Source organism: Thunnus thynnus, chromosome 2, assembly GCF_963924715.1.
Source record: "Thunnus thynnus chromosome 2, fThuThy2.1, whole genome shotgun sequence".
NCBI lineage: Eukaryota > Metazoa > Chordata > Actinopteri > Scombriformes > Scombridae > Thunnus > Thunnus thynnus.
Genome location: NC_089518.1, coordinates 31,242,659 through 31,257,501, shown reverse-complemented (window position 1 = coordinate 31,257,501; position 14,843 = coordinate 31,242,659). Strand labels below are relative to the sequence as shown.

At 43.7% G+C, this 14,843-nt stretch overlaps 1 protein-coding gene across 3 annotated transcripts in view; it reads right to left on the bottom strand.

Moving 5' to 3' along the window:
• Positions 1-14,843, bottom strand: part of camsap1b (calmodulin regulated spectrin-associated protein 1b) — a 29,026-nt gene that overhangs the window by 3,932 nt on the left and 10,251 nt on the right. Inside the window, exons 3-13 of one of the 3 annotated variants that reach the window (XM_067616295.1) lie at positions 14,047-14,309; positions 9,406-9,567; positions 8,437-8,517; positions 8,010-8,042; positions 5,522-5,663; positions 5,096-5,235; positions 4,829-4,925; positions 4,242-4,398; positions 3,684-3,769; positions 3,451-3,535; positions 252-2,556 (exon numbers count right to left, since the gene is read on the bottom strand). In XM_067616295.1, the coding sequence (XP_067472396.1) occupies positions 252-2,556; positions 3,451-3,535; positions 3,684-3,769; positions 4,242-4,398; positions 4,829-4,925; positions 5,096-5,235; positions 5,522-5,663; positions 8,010-8,042; positions 8,437-8,517; positions 9,406-9,567; positions 14,047-14,309 (3,551 nt within the window). The remainder of the gene's footprint in view (positions 1-251; positions 2,557-3,450; positions 3,536-3,683; positions 3,770-4,241; positions 4,399-4,828; positions 4,926-5,095; positions 5,236-5,521; positions 5,664-8,009; positions 8,043-8,436; positions 8,518-9,405; positions 9,568-14,046; positions 14,310-14,843) is intronic. The other 2 variants (XM_067616312.1, XM_067616303.1) reach the window with 2 other exon arrangements.

The window sequence follows — 14,843 nt, the reverse complement described above, 5'->3', positions numbered from 1 at the left end:
ATTCGGTCTTCAATTTAGTGCTGAGAGGAATAATAAATTAGAGCCACAGAAAATTAAATCGATGAAAATTTTGTCACATGGCAATGATTGTTTAATTATTTCTTCTGATGGGGAAAAAAAGCAATTTGAAGGTTCTTAATTTTAAGATACTGAATCAAGATGGGAATTTGTCTTGATTTTTGACAAATTAATAAAATTAATAAATGGATTTCAATTAAGTTTGATTAGTGATTTTATTTCATCCAGATTACCTTGAAGAAGAAGCCCATGACTGACTTCTCTCCGTCGCCTCCCTCTGTCGTTCCGTCCTCAGCAGCGTCTTCCTCAGGAGCCTTCAGCTCTGACAAATCCACCTCAATCAGATGAGACTTGGAGCGCTGACTCTCCTCTGATGGTATGTTCTCTTTTCCTGAACCGTCTGAAGAGTTGAGCTCAGACTCTCTCTGGGTGTTGGACAGGCACTCGTCGAAGGACACTTCTGGGGCAGCCACTGCCGTCAGGTCCACTCGTGTCGGAAGACGCATATTGGCCTCGTCGTGAAGCCTGAAAGTGGCGCTCCGCACGTGGCCGGAGCCTGGCCTGTCGATTGTCTCTCCTGCAGGGGCGTTTCTGGGGCTGGGGGTGTCGGGCTGCTCGGTCCTGGGGGACCTGCCCCCGGCTAACTGCCTCAGGTGTGGTAATGTCTCTGACCCACTCTGGGTGGGGGTGAGGGTCCTGGAGACCTGCCGGCTCTGCTCCTTGGCTATCTTTAGCTCTGATGGTTTGGATCTGGAGCTTCGGCCTGATGTCAGTTTGGGGGGTTTCCTGGTGGGGGCGGTTCCAGTGCTGGAGAGGTGCTCCACATAGTGAAAGGATGCTCCAGCCTTAGAGTTACTGTTTTTGTCGCTGGAGGGAGGAGGAGGTGGAGTTGCACCAGGGGGGGACTGTACATTCTGTTTCATCAACATCTCCTGCTGGAGCGACAGCTGCATCATCTGCTGCTGGATGCTGCCGATGGCGTCGTTCAGCAGCTCGATGGAGCGGCTGCACTCGTTAAGGTCCAACTCTTCTTCGAGATAGAAGCTTCCGCTGTTCCCTTTCTTATCTGCTTCTAAGGCACCTGTCGGGGTGGTTCCCTCCACCTCTTTGTCCCCCCTCAGGGCATCTACACACATATCATCTTTACTTGATGTTCCTTTCTCCCCATTGAGCTCGTCTTTGGAGAGGTCAGCTTTAAGCGGGTTGGGTAATGTGTCACTCTTGCCACCGCTTTTCTTCACGATGTGCAGGAAGGCTGCCTTACCCAGCTTCTGTCTCTGCCGGGCCGACAGCACTTCCATCTTCTTCTTTTGGTGCTCGATGGCGCGTCGCTTCTCCTCCAGCTGCATACGGAGCTGGACGATTTCAGAAGCTAGAACATTAGCACCGCCGCTACCATCGCCTGTGCGATTGCATCCTCCCATGGGTGAGGTGGGGCTCGGGTCTCTTTTAAGCCTCCAGGTGGAGGCCAGGGGCCCGCTGCTCTCCGACCCATCTGGAGTGGTCCTTTGCGAGCTGGAGGCACTGGAGCGTAGGTCATGGTTGCTGCCAAAGCGTTGCTGCTGGGCTTTGCGCTCAGCGAAGGAGGTCATGCGCACACTTCCGCTGGCCATGCTGCTGGCCTGGGAGTGAGCGCTGAGACACGGGCTGGAGCGACCGCTGCAGCCATTCATGTCTTTGTCCTCGTGCTCTTTCACATTCATGTCCTCTTGGAGTTTGGCTGATTCTTCTTCTTCATCCTCATTAAAGGCTTTCCTGGGCCAGGTGGGGTCTTTAGTTGTAATAGCTTCGTCCAAATCCTCTTCCTCCTCATCCAGGTCTTCCAGCTCAGCGTCCAGGCCCTGGACAGGCTTTGGTTCTTCAGAATCTGAATGCAGGTAGAAACCCCCAGCTGGCTCTCTGGACGAGGGGTCCACACTGCTAGTGACAGTGGGTCTGAACCCTTCTGGACCCTGGGGAGGCTCCTCTGACATATCTGCCTCCTCACCTGGAGGAGAAAAGGTTTGGTTCAAGCCGCAGGGAGCTTTCCTACGAACAGCTGATGTAGATCCATCTCCTCGACGTAGAGAGCCCCTTCCTGAAGACCGGGGCCCCTCACCACTCTCCTCCTCTTTGTTTAGGCATATAGACTTCTCTTTAGCCGTTTTGAGCACGGCAGGCATCAGTGGTTCTAGGTAAAAGCTATCTTGTTCAGGTTTGGACTCAGTGGAAGGTTTGGGTCCCACCCTGGCAGTCGCCTGCATCCCATCAACTTGTTTTGAGATGGCGGGAGCATCAGTCCTGGCAACCGTTACCGGAGTTTCTTCCTCGTCCTCGATGTTGACATTTCCTAGGAGGCCGTGGCCGTTGACTCTGCGCATTGCAGCCTGTGTGGGTTGGTGGACAGAAGTCTGATGTTTGGGCGTGATGTTGATGACGTTGGACGCCAGGCTGTCCTTACTTATAGAGCGGGCAAGACTCACACTGTCACCAGAAACCATGTCAGCATCACTGTCTGTGGCTGAATGAAACATGTAGGGGCTCAGCGTGGACATCGGCCTGCAGAAAGAGAGCAAAGAGAACATTTATAAATTATTAATTAACTGGAAACTCATTCATGAAGTCTGTATAATATACATATTAAAATATACAGTGTACAATGTACAAGGTTTGAATACATTTCCCATTTAGGCCCCATTTTCTTTTGATTTAACTTCTAATTTTAAGCACAATATTTATCACTGTGACAAGATAAATAAATCACAACACACATTGAAAACATTTTCTACATATGTTATCCGGTCAGGACCTGCCTCATAAAAACAAAGACATTCACACCCAGTTGGGTACAAGTGCAGTGTCAGCATACTTCAAGGGCAGAAAGGATAACAAGAGTCAAGTTATGAAAGTTCAAAATCCATTTTTCACCCCCCCCCCAAAAAAAGAGTTTCTTTAAGTAATAATAGATTTATTTTAACACTCAAGGTTTCCTAAGATATCCACATGAAGGTAAAAACAAGCAAAATATACATGAAAAATTACAGCTCTATTTACAACTAGAGCCTTTTTTTGTACGTATGTATGACCTGTTTTTTGCTTCATTAAACTTTTGGGAGCTTGCAATATTTGATATTGGGAATATTTGCCATAACAATACATTTTACAGAAATGGACTGACATGTAACCATGTAACAATAATTCAATATTTGCATCCACTATGAATGCAAATTTTATTCCAAAATCGAGATATGAGCACACAATCACTTCTTTTAGATTAGAACAGACACTTTGTGTTATTGTACAATGTTCAGGCACCTTAAATTGCTTTTCAATGATTTATCTATCATCTTATGTTTAGCTTTAATCTTTTGTGTTTTATATATCTCCTATTTTTATTGTAAGGCGCTTTGTAACCGTTTTGAAAAGTGTGATATAAATAAAGTTTATTATTACCTTTGCCTCTTGTCGGGCCATGCGACGACAGAGCCTCGAGGCTGTCCGTCCATCTGAGTCAGTGAGTTGGAGCGGTTTCTCAGACCTTTCCAAAAAACACACACACGGACAATTAGGAAGTATGAAAACAGCAGCTGACGACCACCAAAGCAGAAGTTGAACATGGACCCAAATCTTTTGTTAGTATACATAAAAAGGGAATAAAGACTCAAGGCTTTAACTGTTGTCCTCACCTGCACCATCCTCTCCTTGCTGCTTCTGTTGCCTCTGTCGGAGGGGCAAGAGCGGGTGGGAGGGACTGAAGGAAGGACCCCCTTTACTAAAAGCCAAAAAGAGAGGAAATCAGTACGACTTTCACCTTGTCAAAGTGATATTCCACTGTGTTTCATGATTTCTAGCAGCAAGGTTTTTTGGCAGAAATGCAAAATAGTTGTCATCAAATCAGAATCAGATGAACAGATCGAGCCGTTACACACAGGTTACACAACAGACAAGCAAGTAGTGGCATGATAAAAATTCCAACAGATCAATGTAATCCTTTAAAAAGAGCAAAGCTAAACTTTCAGTCTCCCGAACAAGTGCCAACAACGCACACACACAAAAACAGGACAATGCAAGAATTGTGTTAACTGTGTGCACATCGTTATTATATCTGGTGAGGGAGAAGCCGGTGTGAGAATCAAAACCAGACGCTGCTGCATATCTACCCAACCTTTTGAGGGCTACTGTAACTGCTTAGGAGACAGGAGCAAGATGAGGTGGAATGAGGAGGAAAGTGAGAGAAGACTTACAGGGGATCAGAGTCTTCGGGATGCAGGAAGTACCTGTTACAGACTTCAGGGCTGCTCTGGTTATCAGCCATGCCGGGGCTGGCCAGGAAGCTGCGCTTGGTGGCGTTGGAGATGGGCACTGATGGGCGGGCACACTTGGGCTGAGCAATTGCTCGGGCTAACAAAAAAAAAAAAAAAAAAAAAAAAAAAGAGGAGAAAAGAGATCATTAAATTGCAGGTAGAGATTGAGGTCGGCTGTCATTAGGAAAGTTTTGGACATTGACTGGGATAGAAAAAAAAAAAATGGTGAAATCTACCAGTTTCTTAATCAACAAGATGCTTAATAAGCTACTTTTCTACAACGACTGAGTTATTTAATGTACTTAAAGGGCTGGTACAGATCGGCACAAAAACAATTATACTTCATCATCTGCTGCTTTTCCATTATGTAAAAAAGTTCAATCTAAAAATAAATGTTCATGTAATGTTAGAATTAAATGGCAACCTTCACAACGCTAGAACCCTGGATGTTGGTTTCATTATATTACATACTGTGTAACATGAAACGGTTTTCATATGCTGGTGTTTGTATGAAAAGCAAAAATTACCATCTTTAAACTCTTGTAAATCTCTGGGCTGAACAAACTCTGGCTTGACGGTCTCAAACCACCAGAAGAGTTCAGCGATGAACACCATCACATTGTGCTGCGCGGAGAGAGAACACATTAGAAACACTTGGATGCTGATGAACAATGGCGTTTAAGAGCACTGATGCATGATGAACAGTCAGATATTTGTACTGCAAGGTTACATTTGTGATAATTATATTTAATTCTATCATATTTATGAAAAACACAGTATGCCAGTCATTCTACCTTGAGCACAAGAGGCGAGTAGAGCATATCCTCCGTTGTCAGATAGAAACTTTTATTCAGATACTCGTTAGCAAACTCTCTGAGTAGCTGGATGTTGTACAGGCTATCAGCGATGGAGGGTACTTCCTTCAGGCAAATATCTGATTAGACAGGCACATGTGAGGGGTCAGATCAGGACACAACTCAATGACCTGATGGCTATAAATGTCACACTGACTGCACTAGGAAAGCGAGCCATGTGCAACTGACAAAAATAGTATCACACATGGATATTGAATTCAATGTGTTAGCAAAGAAAGCTTGATGATCGTTACAGGAAAATTCTTTGAGGGGGGAACTGATTATTATTGTGAAGCGGCCGACTCCTGAACGAGGGTGTTGTCTGTGCCAGTGTGGGGAAAGCGTATGAGAGCGAGCACATCATACCCTCCAGCTTCATGAGGTCCGGGCAGTAGTAGTGGACCACAGTGAGCAGCGCAGCTCCGTCACAAACATCCCTCATCAGGTCTTCCAGCAGTGGGAAGAAGGGCAGCTGGCGGCCCGAGGCGTGCTCCCGACGATACCGTACCTAACCAGCAGAGGGAGAGGATGAGGATCTAATGAGACGAGAAGCCACAGCAACAACACACACCACCACCACCACCACCACCACCACTACGGTACTACCAACAAGTGACACATTTTAAAACATCCTAAATGCAGCGACTAGTGTCACAAGTACAAATCTCCTTTGTGCTGAGATTCACATCTGAACTAGTCAAAGCATATATTGATCATGGATGTTTTCAGCTTTAGTTAATGCCCTTAGCTATCAATTTAAGAATCCATCAAGGTTATCCCCGGGAGTTTCACAGCAAAATGCTTTTATTAATAGAAGTAGAAACTCCTCTTCAACTGATCAACAACAAGTTTAGTGTCAATTTGCTGCTGAATAAAAAGATCCTCTTGATCACCCAGTTTAGGGAGAACCCTGGTTTTATCACGAGGAGATGGGAGGTGGAGGTGTTAAAGCGGTTATATGAACACAGAGCGGATGGGTCAACCTTCCTCAGGCCTCAGGAGGAAGGCAGCCAGCAGGAGAGCCCGGTCTAACCAGGCAACAAGTACCAGCTGACCGGGAAGGAAACTGGGGTAATCACTGGCCCACTTATGGGAAATGACTGTGTAATGGAGAAACTCGCTCACCCCAGATGCACTCGTTTTGGATATATATACACTGTAACTCATACAGCTGGCTAGGATGAACAATAGATTGATTTAAAGATTTAGCAAAACACAACTAACTCAAACGATATCTGCTAAACATTGTTATTCACTAATCACCAGCAGAACTATGATTTGAAACAACATAAACGTGCACTGCACAAAGCAAACTGCACTGACTGGTACTGCTGCTTGGATATGTTTCTGCATGACCTGCAAATATTCACCTTGTTCTGGAAACGCCTCTCTCTATGTTATGACTAATCAATCTTTATGGCGACAGCAAAAGACACATGAAGAAATGAATCAAAGTTATGTAGAAATGCAGATCAAATTAGCTTTGAACCAGTATATTTGCATCACATGATGCAGAAGACAGAATGACTGCGACAAGAAAACTTATCAAGAGTCCAATATAACCTTCAGTAACAGCTAAACCCTTTAATAAATGAAGTAAAGCTTGATTTTAACACTTACTCTGAGTCCTCAAAACAACCCCTAACACAAGTCTGAAACAACTAGAACTGCAACTAACAATTAGTTTCATTATCGATTAATCTGTTGATTATTTTCTTTATTAATCAATTAGTTCTTTGGTCCATAAAATGTTAGAAAATGGTGAAAAATGTCGACCACTGTTTCCCGAAGCCCAGGGTGACGTCCTCGAATAATAAGATTTTTTTCATTTTTTCATTTGAGAAGCTGGATTGTTTTCTTCTTAAAACATGACAATGATAAATTAATCTAATAATCGACTTATTGTTACAGCTGTAGAGACGACTATGCACTATTTAAACAGATCTCGTACAGCACAACACAACAAAATAAACAAAATTACTTACAAATTTAATGAACAGGATTTGCTCAACATTAACTTTGATTTAATTATGATTTATATATTTCACATAATTATACCGATTGTACTGATGTAGCTTATGCCACGAGTTAACAGGTGAACTAACCAACTACCAAACAAACTATAGAAGCTCTACTACAAAAGAGAGTTTGAAGTAAGGGAGTCTTCTCCTGACTAAGAAGGAACACTGTACCGCTTCGGAGAGCTCCTCTGGCTCCAGCATGCATTGGGCCAGCTCGTGCATGACATCAGGCTGACACACACAGAGAGCAGAGATACTGTCAAAGAAGTCCGTGGGCACAGAGGAAACAGTGTGTGTGAGAGCAGAAGAGAGAGAGAGAGAGATCGGAGAAGAAAGGGGGAATGACAAAGCAGATCAGTGAGAGGAGGTGGCCAGGGATGGGACTGCAAAGCAAAAGGAGTGGTGTAGGCATGGATTTGCTCTTATTCTCACTCGGCAAGCAAATACCACACGCACGCACGCACGCACGGACGGGTGAATCCACATGGCCTACTTGAGCTTGAAATGAGATAGCACACACCGCATAGCTGCAAAGAATATCTGAACAGTTTACAAAAGGTCAGAATAACCTTACACCTGTGTGACAAATTTGCCACGAGGAGAGAAAAAAAAAGGGAAAGAAACAAAAAAGTTACTGTCCGCTTTCTCCCCCCCTCGCTGACACACCGGCTACAAGCAGCAGAGAAATGAGCTTGAATGAGCCATGGTGGAGAGTGTGCGCACATCAACACAGAACTATGCGTGCAAAGGGGGAGAGGGGGAAGAAAATGGGGTATGGGGAGAGAGAGAGAGAGAGGGGCAGGGGTGGGAGGGGGGGCTGGCATCCAACTTACAGGGACTAGCTTCCAATACCATTTGGAGGGAGACTATCCAGTTTGCAGGGACAAGAGAGGGGGGAGGGAGGGACAGATGAGGAACAGGAGCAGAAAGATTAAATAGGTCAGAGGTCACAGACAAAAGGATCGGATCTGCTTCCGGTTTAAACAGAGAAAAAGAGAGCAGGGTCAGAACAACTCCAAAATGCCTTTAGGAAGAAACATTCCTCATTAATAACTACGTTTCTTCTTGATTTTGTGGAGATGACACCCACCTGGTTATAGACTTAAAGAGGGAAAAATATTTCTAATAAAAAGAGAGTTACTTCTAAAATTCCCCACAGGCCAGAAATGTTAAGCTATTGGCAGAAACTTGTTGGCCGTTCTGGATCTTCATTTATTTTATTTTTTTTTCTTTTTATCCTTACACTTTGAGATACTTTACCTTTTGGTGGCTGGGGGACTCTAACGGGTGGTGCTTGACTTTGTGTTCCCTTTCTGTGATTTCTCTCATCTTAGTGTTCACCTGCAGGAGAAATAATGAAGGCCAGGTTATGCAGGTAATCGTAGAACGTGTTTACATGCGCTGCTTTGACCTGGTTACTGTAAATCTGTGTATACATGCAGCAGTCTGTAATTTGATTTCACCTCTACACCCCCCCATAACCTTATTTTGGAAGCATTGCTCTCTTATCTTAACAGTTTTTTTCCCCTCACGGTGCAATAAGAGGACAGACAGCATAACTCTTCCTGGAAACCAACTTATTTAGACTTCTAGAGGCAAATTAAATGCTATATAAAGTATCTATTGCTACGTGTAATGATTTCTCTTTTCATCCTCCTGCTCTGCTTTCACACTGACGCATGCATACTGGAAAGCTGACTAGAAACCCCAGTTATGTCCTCCAGGTGAAATCTAGCTGAGGAAATACTGCCCATCACAAAAGGACACATTCCTTTCCCCCCCGACAGTGATGGTGTGGGGCATCATGATGAGTAATGGACACACTGAGTCATTGCTTTCGCTACTTCCGGGCCTTCGAACTTACTGACAGATGAGTGCAACATGAGCCTGAGCCTCTTGTATGTGCTACCAGATCCACACTCTTATCTGTTGACCCGTCTCTTAGCACCAGTGACAAACAAGCCACAATTTAACAAGTGGACCACTGTCACTTGATTGTGTCGATGTGAAAACACATTATTCATCCTACATTGTGCCAAACGAGTGAGTGAGTGAGTGAGAGTCATACCATGATCGTTATCAGCTGGACTTTTAGAGAGGCTACACACAAGTATGGAACATGTATGAAAGGTTTTTATAAAGCACTGTGAAAAGTCTTTAATCAATATGTGCTGCTGTGTTTCTTATATTAAATTTACACTGCTCATGTCTGTGTGTGTGTTTGTGGACCTTGTTGATCCAGAAGACCATAGCGTCCTCCATGTCGAAGGGTAGCTCCTTAGAGGCACTGAAGGTAGAGAAGCGCTTGACGGAAGCCACCACTTTCTCGATGCTGATCATCTCCACTGTGTAGGCCATCATCAGGGCATCGATCATGGGCATGTGAGCGCTCTGGATGAGAAAGACAGAAAGAGAAACACAGAGGACAATTCAATTTCATTGGACTCTCCCCCCTCCACATGTTTCCAATGCAATTAAGATCAAAGCTGGAGGCAAAGAAGCTGAGATTGCAATCTAATGCCATATCAAACATCATAAAACATTATGATGCTCCAAGTGTGGAGCATGATCTAACCATCTGTTTGTTCTTTAATTACACAAAGCAAATCAACCATTTTAAAAACAGTTACATCCACTCGTTTAAGAGAAAGAGGCCACCAGCTGGTCCGTCACTGGTGAAGTGTATACCAGTTTCTTTGGCAGGTAATTAACCATCATTAAAGGTCGTATAGTGTTAAAAACCTAGTTAGCTTGTGTAACCGCTGTGGCGTGAGGATGAACAGGTAAGATTAATGGATTAAGGGTTCTGTCTAATTCAAACCTCCAACGGGACGAATTGGGAGCTTCAAATAATCACCGTGGCTTAATCACTGCAGCTCACAATTATTTTGGGAATATTATATTTAAGTCTAAGTCTTTATCTTTGTTTTTAAGCAAGGACTGAACAATTTCATTGGCGGTGCGCTTCTCAAATGTTTGGTCTTGAATGACAAAGTCTACTTTGATTATTTCATCTGTTGATGATCTGTCTTGATTAATCTATGAATCATTTGGTCTAAAATAAATTCTGAAAACAGTGAAAAGAATCCAAGATGACGTCTTCAAATGTCTTGTTTTGTCCAACTGACTAAAAAAGAAAGTGAAAGCTCTCATTTGGGGCGACCACAACCAACCTCACACTGTCTTCATCCTAATGTAACAGAGGACCAGCACCAGTATCCCTGCACCAAGTGGCACAACACCTGGTACCTACCAGTCAAAAATCTTCCTCTTTATGAGCAGGGTGGAACCAACACTAGCCAAATGTTAATTCAATCTCTGCTCTGAGCTGATTAGTTTGTCTGTTCTAAAAACCTAATTTGGTCGTCAACCATTATTTCTGAGTCTCATTTTATGCCGACGTTGGTTATTTGTATTTCTAGTCCACACAGTCAAACCCAATGAATGCAGCACCTGAATCCACTACATGACAAATAATAAACATGCCATTGTTTCAGTCAGTACTTTGTGTAACATGCTGCCTGACTAATCCAATTGATGATGGAAGTGCACAGAGATTAGGCTCGTTAAAATAACGAATGAGAGCTATTCAGAGCTTTTTCTCCACAGCAAGAACCGCAAGGACACAGATGACAACAGTGAAAATCTACTCCCTGATAAACCCGGACTGTAATATACAAGACGGGGACAAGTTTATTTAACAGGAAAAGATAAAGACTGTGTCTACAGGAAGCTGAAGGCTGCTCAAGTTCTGCTGGCTCATTGGATTCACTTACACTGTAGTCACTGTTTTGCTGAGCTGTTTGTGTTTTCAAAAGGAGTTTAAGTACATAGGGCGTGTTCCTTTTAGCCTGGCGGATCTCTGTTCACGGCTGCTTTTACTCTGCCTTCATTTAAAGGATAATTCAGGTTCATTACAACACGACATTTTATAAAACTGGCCACTGTTTCCATCGTTATTGCACAGCTGCAAACACAGTAACATTGCTAAAACCTATTTAGATGGGGTAAGGTTGTAAACAAGACAAAAGTATAGCCATAACATCAGAAACCACTTTATTTGGAAGTAAAATTGAATATGAGTGCACCAGAAATGTTGGCACTGATCCCCCATCGCAACCAACACAGCAAGTTCAGTAGGTCAAAGTTGATTCAGGATGTCAGTCAATAAACTCTGATGGATGTTTTCCAAACAATAGTTTGAGTGATTATTTTACCATTCCTCTTCATTTCCTCTACCAAATACTGTAAGTTTGTTTAAAAACTGCATGTCTGACTATCTGTGTTTCTTGTCCTGCGTGACATCTTTGTGTAAGTGATAAGTACAATGTTACAACCAAGTGATATGAAACCAAAATGATCCTTTATATGACGAGTTAAATAAAAACTGTGTTGAAAATGTTTCTTTATACAGATACAAGAAAAAAAATGGAAAAAATGTTGAGTTAAAACATGCAGAACAACAAGCAGAAGACTTGCAAAACAAAGCATGTTATTGCAGCAACATTCAGCGTGCCTCAACTTAAAAATGTGCACTAAATTGAGCAACTACATGTCGATAAGTAGTACTCAATAAATACACAACAGGGCAAATATAACAGCGTGATGTACTCTTCGATCTTTTGTTCTTTTGTCCAACACTCTCACTCTGCCCTTCATCAGCACAGCAGGGAACCCCCACGGGGAGCAGGGCTGCTGTTGCCCTGAGCTGTGTGTGTGTGTGTGTGTACACGTGTGTTCGCACACATACGCATTCGCAGGTTTAAGTGGACCCGAGAGGACGGCTGGATTCTTAAGGTTTTACAAGCCTCAGCTGTTGCCCCAACAAGAGTCAGACAAGGTGCAGAGGAACTGTCTGCAAGTATAGGATCTGTTTCATTCACACAAAACACAGACACACACACACACACACACACACATACACAAGAAAGAAAATGCAGGTTTCTATGGAAACGCCTTGTGAAGTCAGCAAACTGGAAGGGGGGGTTCCAACAGTCTATCAGAGATAAGCGCTGTCCTGTCCAGGATTTTCCATCCTCTCACCAGGCTTTGTGTCTGGATGCTTACACACAGGCCTGCGTGGATTATTTTGTCAGGCCACTAGCAGGAAATGCAGACACACATCCCAGCAGCCCGCAGAGAGGAGGCCTGCTCCTCACCGTTGCCGGTTTCCATGGCAACAAAAGGGTAGGAAGATGGCTGAGAGCGAGTGAGCCGGTTGGTGCGTGAAGTGCACTTTGTGAAAATGTGAGACATGAGATCTCATTGCCACAGAGGAGGAGGAGGGGGGGGGGGCTCTGTGCTTCGTTCACTACGCTGTGACGTGGTGGTGTTGGTTCAGGTGACGACCTACAGGATGTGGTCTACAAACCGAGGACGTTCAGCCTGTTTAAGAGCTGATCTGTGAAAACATTATGAGCGTTACACTCGTATAATGACTACAGTAGAGGTCTACAGAGCCGAGCCATCAGTTTCCGGCTTTAACAGATATGTTTGTAGTAATTTTTTCAAGTAGAATCTACATTTTATGGAAACTAATGAATCCAACGGGGCAGAACAAGGCTGAGTAAGAGGCATTTAAACTGGGCTATGAGGACAAAAGGGGAAGGTTTTCAAGCGCCAACATTCAGCAAATGCTCTTAACAGATCAAAAATGTAGGTGAGAAAATATCACAGACAATAAAATCCATTCTTAGAAGTATTAACGCAAGAGTAACCCTCTTAACCGATGTCCCTGATTAAACCGCCTGCTCTGAGTAGGCTCAGGCACCAGTTATTATTAGGATTTACACTTTTTTTTTTTTTCCATAAACTTGATAGATGATATTTTCAACAAAGTAATAAACAGAGTTATTTCCACAGTTGGAAACTACAGAGTTAAAGCAAGGTCCTCTGATTTAAACATGAACTCTGAACACAAGATAATCCTGCTAATACAGCTTTTCTCTTCTTTTTTTTTTTTTCTTTTGGGAAGACTTGAGTGTTTCCGTTTTCTCATTCATTTAGCTGACTGGATTTTTCATCATAATGCAACTCAGTAATCAGTGCCTGTGATCCAGCCAACATCTTGCACATGTCCACAATTTAAAAACAGAATTGTGTTGACTGCAACTGTCATTAATATTGTTACAAAAACGCCAACTTTTATAGGAGAAAGACAAACTAAGTCTGGCCAACGAAAAAAAAACCCCCGTTACCATGGCACAATAACAAACACAGCACAAACTCAGTCTTCACACGACCAGAATGAGTAACAGTCAAATTCCTTTTCTTTATTTGAATAAAAGATTATATGGGTGGAGCCAAATCATCTGGAGATTGTTCCACTGAGTTGAGCAGCAAATCATATCTTTATATTTCACTTACACACGGTGTATAATCTGAAATAAATGCAAATAACTGAAACTTCATGTCTTTTCACAATATTCTAGGGGTTATTCTACACTGGATTTAAGCTTTCTCAGTGTCTCTAATGCCTGTGGTTGAGACTGATTGCACAGCTGGATAAGGATAAAAATCAATAGCCTCATCCCCTGCTTTCACTGTGGTACAATAATACATCAGAAGCAGGAAGAGGTGGGGATGTTACAGGTAATGTGCAAAGTTGTTATAGCTTCCAGCCTGGTTTCCTTCTTCTCTGACAGGCAATCTGTGCTACAAACTGTATTTTGTAAAAATGCTGCAACATTGTGGGGGGTGCCTGGTGCTGAATGTCTCTGTTAAACAACAAGCGTATAAACTATGAGCAGCAGCTTCCATTGAAATTTGTCTTTTAGCGCATATAAGATGCCAGAAAAAGAATTACCACACCCTTTTTTTTCCAGGCGAATACAACCGTGTCTCTTCCTAATCTTCCCTGCATCTACTCACCATTTTGATGGGCGCGCAGGCCAGGTCTCCCTCTGTGACTGGCGTGTCGTCACTCTCCACGACGTAAATCCCCTTCCTGGACAGAGCCTGGATGACGGACAGGTGGGACTGAAGAGAAGCCGCCTGCTCCGTCTTCAGGATGAGGGCGCAGACGCGGCAGTAGAGCTCGCAGGACAGCAGCAGGCGGATGACGGGCGGCTTGATGTGTTCCTGGTCGTACTGGTCTGTGTAGAACGGGTCCCTTAAGTCCTCTGGGATATGGTCTGCAAATGGAGAGGAGAGGTTAGGTGAGTTGTGAAGAAGCCTGTGTGGGTTAAACGTTCTAATTGTGACCGGGATAGAAACAGAAATAAGACAATGTGGCGCTGTATGAAGCAGGAGAATGAGGCTGACTTGAGGGGGGGGAAAGTCAGCACCTTTTGACCCTTGACAACTGAACCGTACCTGCCTACACCTATCAAACTTCTGCCATGTCAACAGGCTACAGGAATGCAACAAAGCACCGCACTGTCTATGTAATATTTGTTCTGTAACAGCTTCGGTTTACTCAGAGTAAACATGAGCATTTGAAATGACAAGTCACGGCTTATTGCCTCGGGAGTACGTTGGGAAACAGATCCACGCTGAGCACAGAGCTCAGCGAGAGCAGGCTTCTCACAGGGTTTTCCACAAGGATATGCAGTAGCCAGTTGAGGGGGTCCCGGGGCATGACTCTCTGCTCTCTACCCAGCAGGACCTCTCAGTTGATCTCGCACACACACACATTCATATAGAGCATGTGAGGGGTGAGACTGATA